General features: G+C 41.4%; 1 protein-coding gene across 2 annotated transcripts; it reads right to left on the bottom strand.

Moving 5' to 3' along the window:
- Positions 1-673: 673 nt before the first annotated feature.
- On the bottom strand, positions 674-17,631 carry LOC108894132 (aggrecan core protein). 2 transcript variants are annotated; one of them, XM_018692664.2, is made up of 20 exons: positions 17,467-17,631; positions 14,611-14,705; positions 14,374-14,465; positions 13,495-13,786; positions 12,955-13,129; positions 12,076-12,203; positions 11,699-11,992; positions 10,969-11,262; positions 10,654-10,828; positions 10,443-10,570; positions 10,021-10,314; positions 9,830-9,928; positions 8,021-9,730; positions 7,578-7,655; positions 6,486-6,599; positions 5,139-5,297; positions 4,967-5,049; positions 3,519-3,663; positions 3,155-3,337; positions 674-3,020 (listed from the first exon to the last, which is right to left on the bottom strand). In XM_018692664.2, exons 2-20 carry the CDS (start codon positions 14,696-14,698, stop codon positions 2,953-2,955), a joined length of 4,599 nt encoding a protein of 1,532 aa, XP_018548180.1. In that variant the 5' UTR covers positions 14,699-14,705; positions 17,467-17,631; the 3' UTR covers positions 674-2,952. The 2 variants fall into 2 exon arrangements, with proteins under 2 accessions (XP_018548180.1, XP_050931549.1); XM_051075592.1 differs by lacking the exon at positions 6,486-6,599.
- Positions 17,632-18,400: the final 769 nt, after the last annotated feature.

Below are 18,400 nucleotides of genomic sequence, written 5' to 3'. Positions count from 1 at the left end.
TATCTGTGTTGAGGTTCAAACCTCAGTAAAACAGTAAAAACATCAACTCTGTCTGTCTCTGTCAGGAGTTCTACAATCAGACTAGTGTTTCTTTGCTGTAATCTGAAGTTTTCATAGTTTGCCTGCATCAAGAACTTGTTTTATTAGAACTTATTAAACTAACAGTATTCAGTATACACAGTATACAGTATACAGTATCAGTTTTATACTAATTAACAAGTGCAAAATATCCTGAGAGCAGAAAGAGGAGATTCATCTGGAGACCCAGGGCAGGGAGGTGAACCGGTGTGTGTGATGGATGGGATACAGAGGATCCTTAAAAGAACTCCATTCACTCACAAGGCAACACTGACGCCATGTGCAACCCACCCTCTTTGGCAAATAGAAAATTACCGTAATTTTATTATTCCTATGAGTCAGTTCTGTATCGAATGACCTCAGCTGCTGCCACAGAAACACTGAGCTCACTGAGACTCAGGCAAAAAGGTGAAAGGCGTGTTTGTTGTCTGTACCTGGAATAACGGGGTGGGGACCCTCCTGGAATGAGGAGGACTGACTGATCTTTGCAGTTTGTTAATTATGTAAGTTTCACAAGTGTGAAGTTAACATCTTTAGGTGGCTGTGCTGTATGAACATAGATGAGAGACATACAGTTGTGACAGAAACCTGAAGGTGAGAACCAAATTGTTTTTATTTGGCACTGATTGATATGTTTTCAGAACACAAGTGTTCAGACACGGCTACGTGTGGATTCATTCTGTAACAATTTGGTGCTATTAAACATTAAACAACACAAAATCAAAAGACAGTGTCGAACAAGGATGAGGCAAATATATCTTTATTTATCTGTTTATTATCTCTGTTATATTAGTTCCTCATTTTTGATCTGCCCCATGTTTTTTGCCCCATGTCTGAATCCATACACCACTGCTTTGTCTGCTGTGGTGATTTTGTAATCAACTTGATGTTTGTTTGTGCATTTTAAGGATAAGACTGGAGTCTTTCTTCATGTCAAGAAATCCCATGAAAAGATTTTAACCTGCAATTAGTTCACGTCCATTTTTCAGTACCTTTTTTCAGTAAATCTTTAAAAATAGGTCACAAATATATAGTTTCATTTTTAAGTGGGCTGAGTAGTTTTATAAATAACAGCTGGCCACTGTAGTTTTTTACTCAAACAAGAGGAAATAGTGCATTTGTTGAGGACTATTTTCAGGAGTGGATGAATATGCAATCCAAGGAAAATATCACTCAATGCAACAGTGTCACTCAGTGAGGTGTTTTTTGGGGAAAAGAAATTGAGCCTTATGGCCCAGAGAAATAAAATACCAGGCTTTGGATTGGGTTTAGTTTTTTCATGAGCTTGACACAAGGAATGTAAAATATTACCAGCTTTATCCTTTAAATTAGAGAATAAAAGGGTCTACAGCAGATACATGTACAGCTTGGAAACTGAAGTCTTAGTCTTTGGTTTATCATTCAGCAGGTGACTGTATGATTGAAGGAGGCGCAGCCTCCACATACAGCAACAATGACACAAAACAAGTGCACAAATGAAAGCAGGCAGTTCACACTGTAGTGTTTACAGTGAGGTTATTTCCTCTGACGTTACAAAAAATGAAGTAGATAACAGGTACATTACACTGACACATGCTCCTCACAAACACTATGCACTGCACAGCCTCATGGAAGATGACAGTGACCAAACACACAGAAAACAAAAGACTCAAACATGACAAACTGTGGGTTCACATGCAGTATCTCTTAATCCTCTACAGATTGGATGTATAGTATGGAGCTGGTAGAACCTAATTCACCCTACTGTGTGTTGCTGATGCTGCTGTGGTATAATTGAATCTCTCTTTTATATTTAACAGTTACTGGCTCAGTCCAGCAGAGAGACTCTGTGACACCGTGTGGAATCAATAAATAAAAAGATGTGTCTTCACGCTGACAGAAGTCTCTGCTGTAAACCACCATTATTACAACTTTACAGTTTGTTGGCTTTGCTTTCTCTTAGTTTACTTTATTATTGCTTTTTTCCCCCTGTTTCCGCTTATTTAAGAAGGTTTGACCAGGTATAATGTTCAATAAAACAAGAGAATAAGCGACCCACAGTCCCAGTCTTCCTGGAAAAACTATTTATCTTCTAACAGCTCTCTAATGTCCCTCCCCCACTTTCACCTCTGAGCAGCTTTAAAACAGACAATTTTACTGTGTTTCCTGTTGGATTGCCTTGTTCTTTGAAAGTTGTTTTTCATGCTGTATCACAGGAACAAGTGGCAGCAAGGTGCTTCTTTAAAGGAAGAAAAATGAGCCCTGATATCTGCAACTACACTGACTGAGTGTAGAAACCAGCAGGAAGGACAGGAACCGTAGGGGAACTCAGATGATTGATGTGAACTTTGAAAAAAAAAAAAAAACTGTATTTCCTTTTAATTTGCCAAAGGAGTATCTTCCCCTGCTGTGCTTTGTCTCCTACAGAAATTTCAATGAGCTATGCTATATGAGTAACAAACAAACACACAACATTTTTGTACCTTACAACATAAACCAGTTCTACAACAAATCCTATTGTGCCAACATCCACCAACATCCATCTCTGTGATACAGATCTACAGCAGACTACAATGAACCAGACAGATGCTGCCATCTATGAATGTAAAACTCATACAGAGCAAAATATCCCAGCATTGATTTCCCCAAACAAAATTATATTACAGTACACACAATTAAAATGAACTCAGAGCAATAAAATTAGTGTATCTAATTAAAATATATTATCAGGGGCAGGGGATAGAACAAACAGAAATCACATTACCATGATGTAGCATCCTTCATGTGGGCCTTTCAGCAAATTTTACCCTTCAAATCATCTTCACTAAAATGGAAAATGGATTTTCTTGTGCTGTAAATGTTCTTTCGAATATAATTAATTCATCTTTTTCCTTCTCAGTGAAGCTTGCCACTGGCTGCCCGACTCCTGCTGCTCCTCAGCTGTATTCTTTTTCTGGCTTTCACTGCAGTGAGGGAAAAACGCAGGAGGGATGAGTTATTGTTAGAAAATAACACACTTGTCCTTATCTATCAGTGAGCCTTCTCTACAAACTAGTCCCAAGATGGATAACAGGGAGTCTATGGAGAGTGCACTCACCGTCAGTACATTCCACCTGGGGTTTCTCCCACTGTCCGTCTGCTTTACAGCGAACCACCGGAGGGTAGCGCTGTCTAAACCCTGGGTTGCATTGATACCGGATAATGGAGTTGACAGGGTACTCCTCTCTCTTGTTACCAAACATGTGAGCATTCATGACCTCCGGTGGGGCACCACAAGACACTGAGGACAGAGCCAAAAGCCACAGGGGACCATATCAAACCAGTCTACTTATTGTAGGCTTGTAACATCTTTATAAGGCTATAATATGTCATGGCTGAGCATCTTGATTATATCAGTATTAAAACCTTTAGAAAAAGACTGTATCAGAACCAGATTTGTCACTTTAGAAAACATACTGTACCCGGTCCCTTCTTGCAGGTGAATGGCAGGTGGTAGTTGCAGGGCACGTCGTTCCACTGGCCGTTCTCATGCCAGATCATCACCACACAGTCTTCTCCTGAGTTGAAATAATTATCTGGCTGGTTTGGCCTCCAGTTCTCGAATTGCTGAAGAAAAGAAAGAAAAACAAAACATATTTTACCACAAGGTTTTCCTCAGAATAAAATTTACATCGTTACTTTTCCTGGTGTTAAGGCTCTAATAACAGCAAAATCATCAGTATTATCCAACACTTTTATACTTGTGTGAGTAATGAATAACTATTAGCAGGACTCCAGACTTTCAGACCTGCAAATGTGGCAGCAGCGTTAACAGTGTCAGAATGCTTCAAACAAAGTTATTGTAAGATCATTGAACAGCATCTGAAACTTTTTCCTTTGACACCTTTCCAACTTTGATTTGGTGGAGCTGCAGCTGATATATTTTTCAATTTGCCAAAACATACAATCTGACAACCATATCCAATTAATGCAGCAGGGGTGGGTGAGAAAGTGAGCAGGATGTGAACTGAACTTTTTTGAATAATTTTCACTCTTTGCACTGCTGCTCCTGTCACTTCTCCTGTGTACAAACTGCTCCAACGCTGTGCATGCTTTTTGAACAGTTATAATCTCTTTTGCCTTTTAGGATGGTCAGATGACTCTATGTATGAAGTATTTCACTTCACGCACATCCCATCCTCAAGGCCATGTTCAGACAGATGTTAGCACTATGTGAAAAAATACAGCCCTATCATTAATTTTGTTTAGGCATCAGGTGTGTTGCGGCAGAGGGCTCCAACTAAAAACACAAGGTTGTCCAGCAGCAAAGTTAAACTTCTCTGACTCTTTTGCTGCAACTTTCTTTGAAAAACCTGTCTGGTTGTACAATAAACAGCTGTGCAGTAATTTACTCCCTTGCAGTGCTGTTTTCCATCCAAACGCCTGGTTGCTCTCACACCTGTTTTGTGCCTTTAAATAAACCCACTTGTGTTGAAGTGGGTGGAGTGGGTTGAGGTTGTGTTTATGCAGATCAGGTGGTGCAGTGCTATTTTGGTTACTCATTTTGGTGTGACATTGCATTTGCATTTCACCTGCTCAGACAGCCTCTTATCATAAGTGTTCATCCATATTGAACTTTGTTGGTACAAAGTTAAATGCAAATCAATACACATTACTAATGTGATTATATCACAGTTTGTATTAGGTTGGAGTAGTAATTCATCCATGCCCTGATGAGAATCCGAATAAGAATCACTCTACAAACTAGTTGTATGCAACCTGCACCAAATGGCTACAAGCAAACATAACTTGATTTTAAGGGGTTACAGGCCAAACAGGTTGGGAACCACTGCTCCTAACTGCACCTAACCATACTACATCCTGCTTAAGACATGAGTAACACACCAATGTAATGTAAATGTAAACTCACTAGTGGAGTGCCGTCTGTCCAGCGGAAGTCATTTTCTACGGTCTTGTCGTTCAGCCCAATCCACTGATAGTCCTGTGCATTTGCTGTGGCAGAAAAAAAGTCTCGACTCTTATTAGGACTTTAAAAAAAATAATCTCTGTAGACACAAACATAAAGTGCTTTAATCACTCACAGTTGACAAAATCTTGCTCCTCTGGGGTGATGATGCTGACCAGGTGGGCGTTCAGGTCCCGGCACCGATTCTCTGCATCCTGCCACATCTCTCTGTCAGAGAAGTGCAGGTAGCAGTTCCCCTGAAACTTAGTCCAACCGTCCTCACACTGCTGCTCGTCTGCAGCCACAACACCAAGGAGGGAACATTGTGAATCAGTATAACATCCACACATACAAATGAGTTGGAAAACTAAAGCACATCGTCTGATGATGAGAAGTCTCTCTTTTTTCTTCTCATTCTCTCATTGGGGTATTAGTGTTTAGGAGCTGAGACGGTGCTTGATACTGTTCCCAACCCATGCAGTGCTTCAGTTTTACATATTCAGTACTTTTGTGAATCAAAGTGGAATGTATTTTCCCACTGCGCTGCCCTCAGTCAGTCTGGCATCCAATAAAAATCTGACGATGGACAGTGTTTCCATCTTGTCGTACAAAACAAATGTCCCAGTACAGGATGGAAAATTACATATAATGCTTCACTTCAGCTGGGAGAGAGGGCCATGCCCAGCAGTAATGTTATTATGAATTTCCAATTTCTTCCTCTGGTGTAACATTCAAAGGCCTCATTCATTCTCACACTTCATTTTGATAATTTTCTTTGAGGGGTCAGTTTACCCAAATTACAGAAAAACTTTTTCTGCTTACCCCAACTAGCATTTAGCCGTACAGATACTTTTAACTTCCACCACTGTCCACCTCTGAGACATCTGTCACTGCCCACATACCTTTCACATCAGAAACAACGTCCCCGTTACTCACTGAAACTCATGTTGTTTAATCCATTCTTACTTATTAAAAACTCCAAATTCATTTGATACTTATTGCTCTCAGTTTCACTCCATACACATCACTTTTCCAACATGGGAAGACTCCAAACTTGACAGTCTTGCCATGCCTCAGAGGTTGCTAAGCTTTGACTCAACAATCACTGCTCAAGAAAGGATAAACTCCTTTCTTACCCACAAAGGGTCATTTTTCAGTGTTTTGAGCAGTAAAACACTGAGTAATTACTTCATAAGTAATTGATACCCCCCATGGTAAGTAAAATATTTTTTGTGATTTGGGTGAGCTGCTCCTTTATTGACTTTTATGGTGTTTTGCCCCAGGTCTCATGGCAGACCAGGAACATCAGTTACACATTATGCATCTTCGACTGTTGGGCCATCAGGACTCCTCGTGACTTTGTACCTCTACAGAGCCACAGTGAGTGATGATGCTGTCTGCTGGTGATATTTAGCATCTCTCTCTCTTGTGTTGTTTTTGAGAGGCTGTTGTTAGTATTTATTAGCTGAAGCTGATCTCGTACCGATCTCACAGCGTTTCCCTCCGTAGCTGGGCAGGCATAAGCATTTGTAAGAGTCTGCACTCTCCACACAGGTGGCTCCATTGGCACAAGGGTTGGAGTGGCACACATCTACTTCTGCAAAAAAGGGGGCGGGTGACACTACTTTTCAGCGTGGCGTGGGGAGGGTGGGAGGTTGGCCAGCAAGGTGAGGAGGGGGCGGGTAGAACTGTAATAGCAGGACTATTACACCCCAGGAGTGAGGAGTTAGTGAATAATACTGAAGCTGCTGCAACCTTCAATCCAGATTACACTTACTGCACACTGACTCTAACTATATTGTCTTGTTTTTTGATAAATCTTATTATTTGAGGTCTTCCAGGTTAGAAAATGGTGATGATATATGAGATATGGGGAAATATAACCCTTGAAAAGGTTAATTGTAATTGTAATATCTGCAGTAAGTTTATGTTTGAATTTGATTAGTTGCAGCAGAAGATCAGTATTCAATTTCCAGCAGGATGAGAGCATCCATATGATGCCAGAAAGCACATATGTTGCACCAGGTTTAGCATGCACACAGCAGAGCAGAGGTGATGTTCTGGCACAGCAGACCAAAAACAACATATAAGCTGAAGACAGTTGTAATACGTGACACAGAGGCTGTGCAACCTCATAGCAGAGCCAATACATATTGGACAAACACCTTGAGATTCAAATCTGCCACACAAACACAGAGGGACCCATAGCCAGACAAAGACAAAAATAAAAAAATAAAAAGGAAATCAGAGGGACACAAAATAAGATGCAAAACACATCAGGACAGAACAGCAGGGGGAGAAAAAAGACCTTTGGTGAGGCTGATTCATGAACAGTGAATATAATCACAATCAGTTAATGTTCATCTGAAAATGTAACTTCAGGTCGAGGACGAACTGATTAATAAACACGATGCAAACCAACTATATGAAACATGCAACATGTTCAACAATAAAGACATACAAAGAAATGTTACTGATGAAGTCTGTTAAACCAAATTATCATCACACAATACTGAATTCAGACGTTTTCAGAGAAAGAGAGGAGGAGAAAAAAAATAAGCTTTTTGGGACTCACCATGGCAGAGAGGAACTCCATCCTCTACTGCGCATGAAGCAGCGCCACAGGGGTTGGGATCACAGGGGTTAAAGCCACCTAAAAAAACAGGTAAAATGATTCAAAAGTGATTTTATCTGAAAGTGGTGTAGGAGTTGTGGCTTTTCTGACTTTGTAAATGTAGATCTCATCAGTGTTAACAAATGGTACAGTACATGAATGCACCCTTTCTTAATATTTCATTTCAAAAGCCCATCAAAGTCATTGTATTATGAACATGTTGTGAGTATTTTTAAATACTTGGACACAGTTAAATTTTAAGATGCATCTGCTTTACAAGTGTAATCCTAGCAGCAGCAGCGGTTCACAATTTCACAGTGATTTTAGCTCTCAGCCAAAAATACACCCTCACCACACACTCACCACACAATATAAATGTTATATTAGAGAATACATTAGCTTACCTTCTACTGGCTCAGTTTTTCCTATATGGCCTGGTGGCTGCACAGAGGCTGGTGTAGCTGCAGTGGGAGGGGCAGCCAGTCCTGCAGGGGCGACTGCGGGAGCATGGGTCACATAGTCATCATCAGGAGTCTGCGACAAGTCAGCTGCACTGAGGGCCTCCTCTGGTCCTGTCGTGCTTTCTGTAAGTGTCCATTCACTAGACGGAGATGGCAGCACCACCTGAGGCAGATTTCCGGAGGAAGTCCCTGAAGAAAAGCCGCTGGGTGTGGATGAATAGTCATCTCCACTACCAGAGTACAAGTCACTACTGCTACCACTTCCTTCTCCACTGTACTCCACTGACCCCTGCCCAAGCTCCATAGACAGCATAGTGTCTCCAGATACCTCTGTCATGAAATCCCCAGTCAAAAATGTAATACTGCCTTCTTCTTCTTCTCCGCCGCTTGTAGAGGACTCAGATCCTGATATTCCAGATCCAGACATTCCTGATCCAGACCCAGAGGTGAAACTCTCGCTTCCAAATCCAGACATGTGTCCACCACTTCCCTGTCCAGAGCTGTACAGTAAAAACCCAGACGCCTCTTGCTCTCCAGAGGATGACACTGTAAGCTCGGTGAACCCTGAACCCACAAATGTCACGCCTGAGAAGAATCCTGGGCCACTTCCTGAAGCCGAGCCACTGAAATCACCACTGTGATCACCACTGAGATCGCCACTGAGATCGCCGCTGAGTAACCCAGATCCCGAAAAGTCTCCAGAGCCACTGAACATCAGCAGGCCTCCGCCAAGCTCATACTCCTTGTGGGTCATTGGAGTGGATGCATCAATCAGCTCATCCTCTATCAGTAAGACCTGAGCGTCTCCACTTCCTGAAAGCTCTCCTGACTCTCCACTGGCGCTTCCAGAGAAGAATCCTGACGGGACACCACTGAACCCAGAAAACTCCTGAGTGGTGATGAAACCAGATGTCATTCCGGAGAATTGTCCACTTTCCTCAGAGCCACTCTCTGCAGAGCTGATCCCAGATTCAACGCCAGATCCTGACAGGTCCCTGCTACCACTGAGCACTCCAGAGCCTGATTCAGATGATGAGAAGATAAGGATCCCTGTGCTCCCCTCTCCAGCTTCTTGTAGTCCTCCTGAAACGGAGCCCTCTCCAGAAGCAATGCTGTCAATTCCCGAAAAAACAACATTGATGCCAGATTCTTCTCCACTGAGACCTGATCCAGAAGCATGGGCACTGCCAAGACCTGATTCTCCACTCAGCAGCTCAGCACCTAGGTCTCCAGAACCAGACATCTCTCCAGAAGCAGATTGATCCCCAGAGACAACCTGGTCTCCGGAACCAGAGAGGTCTCCAGAAGCAGACTGATCTCCAGAGGTAATCTGGTCTCCAGAACCAGAGAGGTCTCCAGAGCCTGAAAGGTCCCCAGAGGTAACCTGGTCTCCAGAACCAGACAGGTCTCCAGAAGCAGACTGATCTCCAGAGGTAATTTGGTCTCCAGAACCAGAGAGGTCTCCAGAGCCTGAAAGGTCCCCAGAGGTAACCTGGTCTCCAGAACCAGAGAGGTCTCCAGAACCAGACAGGTCCCCAGAGTGACCCCCAGAGACACTATCGACTGCAGACCCTGAACCGGAACCGAATTCTGCTGAGCCTGAACCAGAGCCTGATGTGTCCACAGGGATGGGAGGAGCAATAGAGTGAACAGCTAAAAAGAGTATAAAAGAAAAAGTGTGAGGGACCTGGGGAATAAATGGGAAATTTGCACAGGTAAAAATTATTTGTTCAGTATTTGATTAGAGCTTACTAGGCCTAAACAAATCAGTAACTGATGTCAGGTTTAGGAGGGCCTCCTGGATATCTGTGATGTTCAGTCCAGTTTCATTTGCAATTAGTAGGAAGTCCACTGCGGGGAATTGAACAATAAAAGACAATGGTAAGTGAATTACATGAATGAATGTAGATGATGAAAATACAAAGGGACAGTTAAGTGTTTACCTCTGAAACAGTATGCATCAAATCTGGCGTTGGGTTCAGGGTAGTGTGTCTGGTTGGGGTGAGTGTACACAGTGTGCACTCCTGATTTCCCTGCTCCACACTCAGGGCGGGGGTTGTTGACAGGATAACGGACGCTTCGATCCACCAGCCAGCCAGCACGGCACTTGTCAAAACCCATTTTCCAGGCTGCATAGAGCTCTCCAGTGGAGGCCAACACAGCGCTCTGCTCTTGACACCTAGAGGAAGCCTCGTCATAGGTGAAACCCTCAGCAGATCCCACATGGAAAACCTCACCTGAAAAGCAAGGAGGAGGAAATGTCAGTGAAAAATAAAGAAAATCTGTTCATGGTGTTTCACCTCTTCATCTTGCGCCTGACAAGATGAAGTTGTTAATAAGTTGTTAAAAACGACGATTTTCGTACCTTTGAGTCCATCAACATAGCAGTACACATCATATTTCTCATCTGCTGGCCTCAAACCATAAGACCGAACTCCAGGTTGATCTCCCAGATCTCCAGCACACTTATCTCGAGGGAAAACAATGGGATACCTAGAAAAGAGCAAATGTGATGAGCTATGAAATTTGGGACAGGAATCTCTTTACCTGCTCTGAAAATATAGATTCAGATTTACCTTACAGTCTGGTCCAGTACCCATCCTGCATTACACTGGTGATATCCAGCCTCATATGCTGCCTGCAGCTGCTCTGGTGTGGCAATGGAGGCCCCAACACTCTGGCAGGCGAGCTGAGCCTCAACAAAGGTGAATGCATAGCGACCAGAGCCTGAGCGGTAATGGAAGACCACACCTGCACAGACAAACAAGAGGAATTCTTGTGTGACGGAACCATTTCTTTCTTATTAAGAACATTACTATGAGAGACACTCACTGGACTTTCTGTGTGATGTTACAGTTATCATTCCATGCATCAGCAGTTCTGTTACTGACCAGTTGGAGGCATCACAAAGACTTTGCTGCGATCACTGCCGACATTGGGCCGGGCGGTAACTGACTTTATCATGTCAGTGATGAGCTCAGTGACGTTGGGCGGCTGGGGCAGTGGCAGCTGGGTGGGGCTTTCTGTTTCCACTACGGTGGGTTGCTGCGTCTCTACCTCTCCAACGGCCTCACTTTCTGTTGTCGTCCTCCACAAGAACACATCTGGGCTCTGTGTCACCGTGGTAACACTGAGCACACCACTTCCCTCTTCTATGATACCTGAACCTTCTTCATCAGGGGACTCTGAAAGTGAAAGAAGGAGATTAGTATAAAAATGCTAAAACTTTGTTGTAGCTGTGTTGTTATGTTGTTGTTCTCGTGTTGTTTAATTATTTCTTTCACAGAAGCAAACTGCACTTGTTGTATTGACAACGGATATGAAAAATTTTACTTTAAATTATTAAAATGTATTATTCAAATAATACAGAAAAATCCCATTTGCTTTCTGGAACAAAACATTTTTAGTATTAACTTCAAGGCAACCTAATAGAAAGTCCAATCTTACTATTAATCTGAATATCTTACAAGCCTGGCCCATCCAGTCTTTTCTGCCAAATCTAACAATATAACCTGTAACAATTGGTGGTCAATCTCTAGGTGTAAGGAAATATTGGTGTATATGATAACGTGAAGAGCAGCACTTTTGGTATCTCCAATCTTTATGTAAATTATGGCTCACCTGTGTAGCAGAAACAATCATAGCGAGAGTCAGGGAGTGGGTATCCTGTCTGGTTTGTGTGGAGGTAAACAGTTCGCACCCCCAGCAGACCTCCTCCACACTGAGGCCGACGAATGTTGATGGGATAGCGGACGCTCCTGTCTCCCAGCCAGCCAGCATTGCAGACATCCATCCCACCCTGCCAGGCCAGGTAGAGCTGACCTGTGGTGGCTAGCTTAGCTCCTCGATTAGAACAGGCCGACACAGCCTCAGAGAAGCTGAACTTTTCTGCAGAAGCAGTGTAGAAAACTCTGCCTGTATCAGACAAGAGAGGCTTGTTAGAATTAACGTGTAAAGTAATGACAGATAGAGACACTGCAGAGTTCATCCCAGCGTACCTGTCATCTTCTCAGCAAAGCAGTAGACATCATAAGTTTCATTGAGGTCTCTCACTCCATATGTCCTGACCCCAGGCAGCTCCTCTTTGTCACCATAGCAGTTCACACGAGGATCATGGATTGGATACCTTAAATGAAAATGAGCTTCAGTATGAAACACTACATCTTCAATATAAAAACTGAAGTGCTGAAATTGGAAAAACTCTCCCTGGTTGCCTTTAGCACCTTTTCACAACGTCCCTGTGTGTTCATCTGTCCTCTGGCTTTGAATTTCATCAATGCCGCTCTTTTCTACAACCATGAATAGTACTTGAGGTACTTGAGCTTTACTTGAGCATGAGATTTTTCATGCAAAACATGATCTGCTTCTAAAATATAATGTCTTGTTCAGTGCAGAAAATCTCCTTTTGATATAGTCATTTCAGTCTGTAACTGAGTCCTTAAAGTCATGTTTTCTTTTTAAAATATTCCAGCCTATTTTCAATGTAGTTGCAATTATTTTTTAAACAGTTAAATTTTTCATTATTCTTGTGCACCAGCCTGCCTCTTTCTGTCTTATTTCATGCTACAGCCTCTCAATTTTAGCGTTTTTACAAGAAATTTGAAGTAAAAACAGGCCAAAGAAGCCTTTTTTGCATAATGAGGACTGACAATTTATGAACTTTTTTCAGACAATACCTTGGAATACAGTGGAATAGTTATATGTTGTGGTACTGCTACTTACTTATTCTAGGTATCTGTTGGACACCTTTATAAGGAATAAGGTGTTTTTAGCTTTCATTCACACATTCATTTTCATGTTTGGGAGTCAAGTAGATACTCTACCCGATATGTTAAATGGGCAGTAGAGTATTGATGTCCATCACATGACGAACTGACCTGACTGTCTGATCGGAGAGCCAGCCAGCATCACACTGGTGGAAACCATCATCATAGGCTGCTTGAAGCTGTTCAGGTGAAGCCATGACTGCACTGTTCTGGTCGCATGCTGCCTTTGCTTTATCAAAAGTTAGACTGTAGCGACCCATGATGGCCCTGTAGTGAAACACAATACCTGGAGAGAGAAAAACATATTTAACTTTAAAGGTGGAGATGTTTTAATGGTCAATACCAGGAAACAAAACAAACAAAAAAAGAAAAACAAAAATACCCAGAAGCCTCTGTAAAGGCTGACCAATCCCCCAAATCTATTTTGATAATGGAAAATGTTTAGAAATCGGAATTACAGAAACTTGTAATGATAGATTGAAGGAAAACCGAAGGAAAAATTGCTCGTACGACCTTCTTAAATGTGAATTTTTCCCAGTTTTTCTGGTTTCCAGTGATAGTAAACTTTTTGACTGTCATAAGAAATAAAACAGAGCTTTTTTCCTGGATATTCATATCTGCTGTATTCACGACAGTTAATCATTTGCATACCTTGAACCTGCAGATGGACAATGTCGTGGTTGTCCTCAATGCCATGCTGAACCTCACAGCGATAAACTCCTGTGTCACTGGATCGTAGATCAGATATCTTGATGCTAGCGTCTGTTGGGGTTTTGGGGTAGCCCACCAGCTGAACTCTATCCAGGTAATTCTCGGTGATACGCACCTGTCCTTCCAAGGCTACAAGGATAGTAGTGACTTTTTCTTTTGTGACATGGCTCCATTTGATTCGATGAGAGAGGGGGATGATGGTGGGAGCTCCTGGGTCTGGGACAGTGTGATCCTACATGGGAAACAACAGTCACCACCAAATTATTTCCTGGGTTTACAACAAGACAAACCAACAGCATATGGGTCCATCATAAAATTGCTAGGGCAAATGTTTGGGCTAACCCTTTGAATGCCCCATTGAAATAGAGTCTCCTTAATGAATGCATGTCCAATATTCATGCTCCTGTTTTGGTATCCACCAACTCTGGAAGGAAACATCTGGTTCTTTAACTGCAAAATGATCCAGTGTCTGTCTGTGTCTGGGGCTGGGCAGGTAGTGTACAATAGTTTTATGTACTGTAAAACCAAAATGATGAGCTACAAAGAGGTTATAAAGCTTCATGGAGAAATAGGGTAAGGTGATAATTATTAGTGGATTTGTAGCTGTAAGCAACCTCTTTCACATTTCACGCAGTTGGCTTGGTTCACAATGCAAAATACAACAATGTAAACTGATCAGTAAACCTAAAAATGTCCATAGTCTGAGCATAGGATGAATACAAATACTCTCTATACTCTATGGAATATACAGTAGAATATACAGTATACTGGTATTCAAACAAGCAAATTGATACTTGGTAAAATCTCAAAGTGACACACCTCAAAGTAACATGGTATGACTATTGTTCCTCCCAGTAGAGGGCGCTGGGGGTCCTCCAGGGGAATGCTCACACTCAGCACATCCTCTGGGTCTGTGAAACAGAGAAATGTACAAAATAGGAAGAACTCCATCTGACCAAAAACTAGTCACCAGATTTTAAATTAAAATGTTCTCAAACTCTGTTGACTGGTACATACTCCAGTGCTGAAGGGCTAATTCATATTCAAAGCTCTTACCCATAAAGGAGTGCTCCTCATAAATGTAGTCAAATGATGCTGAGATGACATTCAGACACACAGACAGCAGCACAGTCCACCTTATCATATTTTACCTGAAAATTAATGAACGAAAATGAGAGAAAAAAGTTAATAATATGATTATGACTCAAACTCTGTGTAACATCATCACACAGAGTATTAAGAATCAATGAATCCCCACATGGATGTTGTCTAAGATATTCCATTTTCCAATAGGCCTTACAATATATCTAAGTTCCTGACACCACCACATATTATACGGCTGATGATAAGATGTGACTTTTGGTTTTATATTAAGGTTTGCTTTCAAATAAGCGTAAAAATGGTGAAAAGGGCGAGAAACATGCAATCTCATTATATATTATATTTCAGAAGATTTCCAGGACTTTCCCTGTGGCCAATGATCTGCTGTAATTTTCAAATATCAAAACAAATCTGTTTACAGTTTTTGGGTGAAATCCTGCTCAACCATCGGACAAGTGAACCAGAAAATAACCTGCTTGATGCAGTTCACAAACTCTGCTACTACATGTAATAAAAAAAAACAGTTTAGATATTCCAACCAAAGGGGGTCTATTCAAACTGGTATCCCACATTCGTTTTGTCTTTAACGATTACTTCAGAAAGTTTTGCATCATTCACAACTATGAAACCCTTGATTTCAAGAACATCCAATTTAGAATTTCTAGTATGACTCCTAGAATCTCTTCATATCTATCGATTTCAAACAATATTGTAGGTCATGGTTTTATTTTGCTCCTGAAATATGTGCTGCTGTGATGGGGAGAACTCAGCCACACAATAAGTGCTTTAGCCTTTTGGCTCTGTCAGCATATCTTTTGTGATTGCATGTATATTTCCTCGTGCTTTATACTTATTGTGCAAATAAACAGCCTCAAGTCAATATCTGCCAGTCTCCCTCTATGGGGTCATTAGGGTAGGTAATGAGTCATTTTTGTTAAGTCAAAGTCAAGTGGGATGACCTCCTTTACAGTTCCAAATAGACATGATTCTAGTTTTCCTCCACAGAAGTTACACAGCAGCTTCAGTTCCCAGACAACTAACACACAACCACACGTCACTGTAACGTTCACATGCTAGGTGAGTAATTATTAATTTCTCTAAGAGCCACTTCTTTTTTTTTTTTTCACAGGAAAACAAAGGAGCCTCAGATCTTTCAGAAGTAAATGTTTGCCGTTATTAAATCGGAGTAACAGTTCCTTCCTGTTCCTCCCTCTCTTTACTGCAAAAGACTGAGACTCTTCCCGATTTAACTTGTATGTGGTATATGCTCATGTCTATGAGCACAGAGAATTCAAGTAAACAGCACAGGGGCTCTGGGACAAACTGTCATTGGGGGTATGTGATAGGGATGCACCACAAATTCAACAAGCTCCTGCAAAACTCAAAGCTGCAAATTCAATACATTTTCTTCGGCCTGAACAAATTGCTCACTTATTGCAGTGAAGGGTGAATACCCCACTGGTCACCAGAGTTCATGCTTTTTTCTTGAATAAAGGAGTTTCCATAATCTCTGATGCTGATGTAAACCAGTTAAAAGAAGCTTCTTTGGGTTCATCTGTCATGAAGCTAAATTGAATCAACTATCATGGTGAACAGTCCACACATCTATGTTACATATGTTGCTTTTTTACTTTATAGAACAAGACTCTTTTTTGCTAAATAACACATCATTTTCTCTTGCTAATCACACAGCATTTCAGAATGCGACTTTCCAGTTGAAGTGAGTCAGAGAAATGGTTAACTTTTTTTTAAAACGCTTTGAAAAGTGTTTGAAACATGGAGGGAGTGTCTGAGATGTGGTGTTTGACCTATAAGTGACAGTTCATTAGCAGCTGAGTTGTGTGTGAGCCGTGCTGGTGGCCGGCTCCACACTGCGCTCATTCAGCAACTGTGGTGAGGTCCACTCCCAGAGAGACCGGGGGCCCATAAGACCTGATCTGTTCCCCCTGAAGCCTGTATTATGGCAGCTCTGACGACACCGGGGCCTATGTAAACAGCAAAGGCGTATGTTCCAGCATCATGCCTTTCCATCACATCTCAACACTGCTCACATTCAGGCAAGAGACTTGGAAAAGTGTGAGACATGAGTGGGAGGAGTCACAGGCCAAAGGTGTGGCCATGACAGGGTTTTAATCCTAACCTGTACATCTACATGAGACACATTTCCTATATGACCAATCAGGTTTAAATGTGGGTTTCATTTAATATCTTAATTTAATTTACAACCCAGAGATGATGCTCAATATATTAAACATATCTCCCTAATGGAAATAAGCCATTTAAATATTCCTATAATCCTCAAATAGGGCATTTGTGACCCAGATTTAATAACATTCTACAGGACTTTCATTAACCTTAGCTGTTTTAAAATCTTCTTCAAAATGAAATTAATTTCAATATAAAAGTCTGTAATTCTCAACAGTAGATTATATTGCCTTTCTCATTCTTTGTGGTTCTTTTGTGTCCAGTTTCCAGCAAAACCCACAAATCCAATCTCTTAATTTCTTACATATATTCTTTTAGAAGTCTTTGTCTGCAGAAATTCAGAATTCATAACGAGGACCAAAAAAGACAAGTCTGAATATGAATCCAGGTAGATTCAGGGGGGTTATTTTATCCAGTTTTTCAGACAAATATAAATCCTTAAAACATGTACATAACTACAATAAGTAGGTGAGGATATATTACATTCATACAGTACCTACAGGTATGGTGAGGTGTAGTGTCACCTGAGGGTAGTCTTCTGGTTTTGTTCTAAACTGTGACATGACTTGATAAAATTCGACCAAACAAACAAAGAATATTTCCCACCTGTTGCAGAAACACCTTCACACCTGTCAAATTCCAACTCTTCCTCAGTAGTGTGTTTTTGTGGAGTGAAGCTCCAAGTTATGAGTTTAAAAGTCCCAGTGAGCAGCAGCAGCAGCAGCAGCAGCAGAAACAGGGAGCTCAGGATGCTCGGCCGTGTGCAGAGGAAAGAGTCTGGGACCAGGTTTGGCTGTCAAACCTCAGAGGGAAACACCAGTGTCAAGCTGCTCACAATGAAGTATGAGGAGTTCTGAATACTTCTTTCAAAATAAAAGCAGACTGCTTCTTGAAACACTTGTCTGGTTTGAAGGTGGTTGAGGTAGTCACATTATGGTGGATAAAATACATTTGCACAGGAGGAGTTGCTGAAGAAGTGCTCCACTCAGCTTCACTCAAAACCCCAGATTTTGTGATCATAAAGTTAAGAATTTAAAATGCATCTGGTTTGACTCACATAAGTCTGCAAAATGATTCATATGTAAAAGTTCACACCACACAAGAGAATTTATAAAGACTAATACCTAATAAAGGACCATTTTAAGACATGGTACAGCTGTTTTTATAGTGGTTATAGAAAGGAATATCCAGTGTGCATTGTGTCATTAAAGCGAGTTGTGTGTGGGATTATTTTCTTTTCTTTTCTTGTACTTATTTTTCAAGAGGGCAAATATTATGCTTTTACTTTGGAGGAAACATCATTGGCCTCATTCTGGACTCATTTAATGGGTCTGGAGGAGTGGAGGGTGAGTGTTGTCCAATCTACTTTGTAGAAAGTAATAGAGTTGATAATCCTCTGAGGTTCTGAGTCAGCCTTTAGTTCTTTCACATAATTTATTAATAATTTAAGTATCTTAGATTCATTCTCATAAAACCAGAGGACTTGATCTGGCCTCAGATGTCCTGGTGAACAGATCTAAAATACAATGTACTTTTTTAC

This window comes from Lates calcarifer, linkage group LG2, assembly GCF_001640805.2.
Source record: "Lates calcarifer isolate ASB-BC8 linkage group LG2, TLL_Latcal_v3, whole genome shotgun sequence".
NCBI lineage: Eukaryota > Metazoa > Chordata > Actinopteri > Centropomidae > Lates > Lates calcarifer.
This window is presented reverse-complemented; position numbering and strand designations above follow the sequence as displayed.

Excerpts from the sequence above, each read along its gene's own strand:
- LOC108894132 (XM_018692664.2), bottom strand. The coding sequence starts at position 14,698 with ATGATAAGGTGGACTGTGCTGCTGTCTGTGTGTCTGAATGTCATCTCA. Across the intron at positions 11,263-11,698 it reads TGATTGTTTCTGCTACACAG|AGTCCCCTGATGAAGAAGGT; the intron begins GTGAGCCATAAT and ends TTTCACTTTCAG. Across the intron at positions 3,664-4,966 it reads GGACAGACGGCACTCCACTA|CAATTCGAGAACTGGAGGCC; the intron begins GTGAGTTTACAT and ends TCTTTTCTTCAG.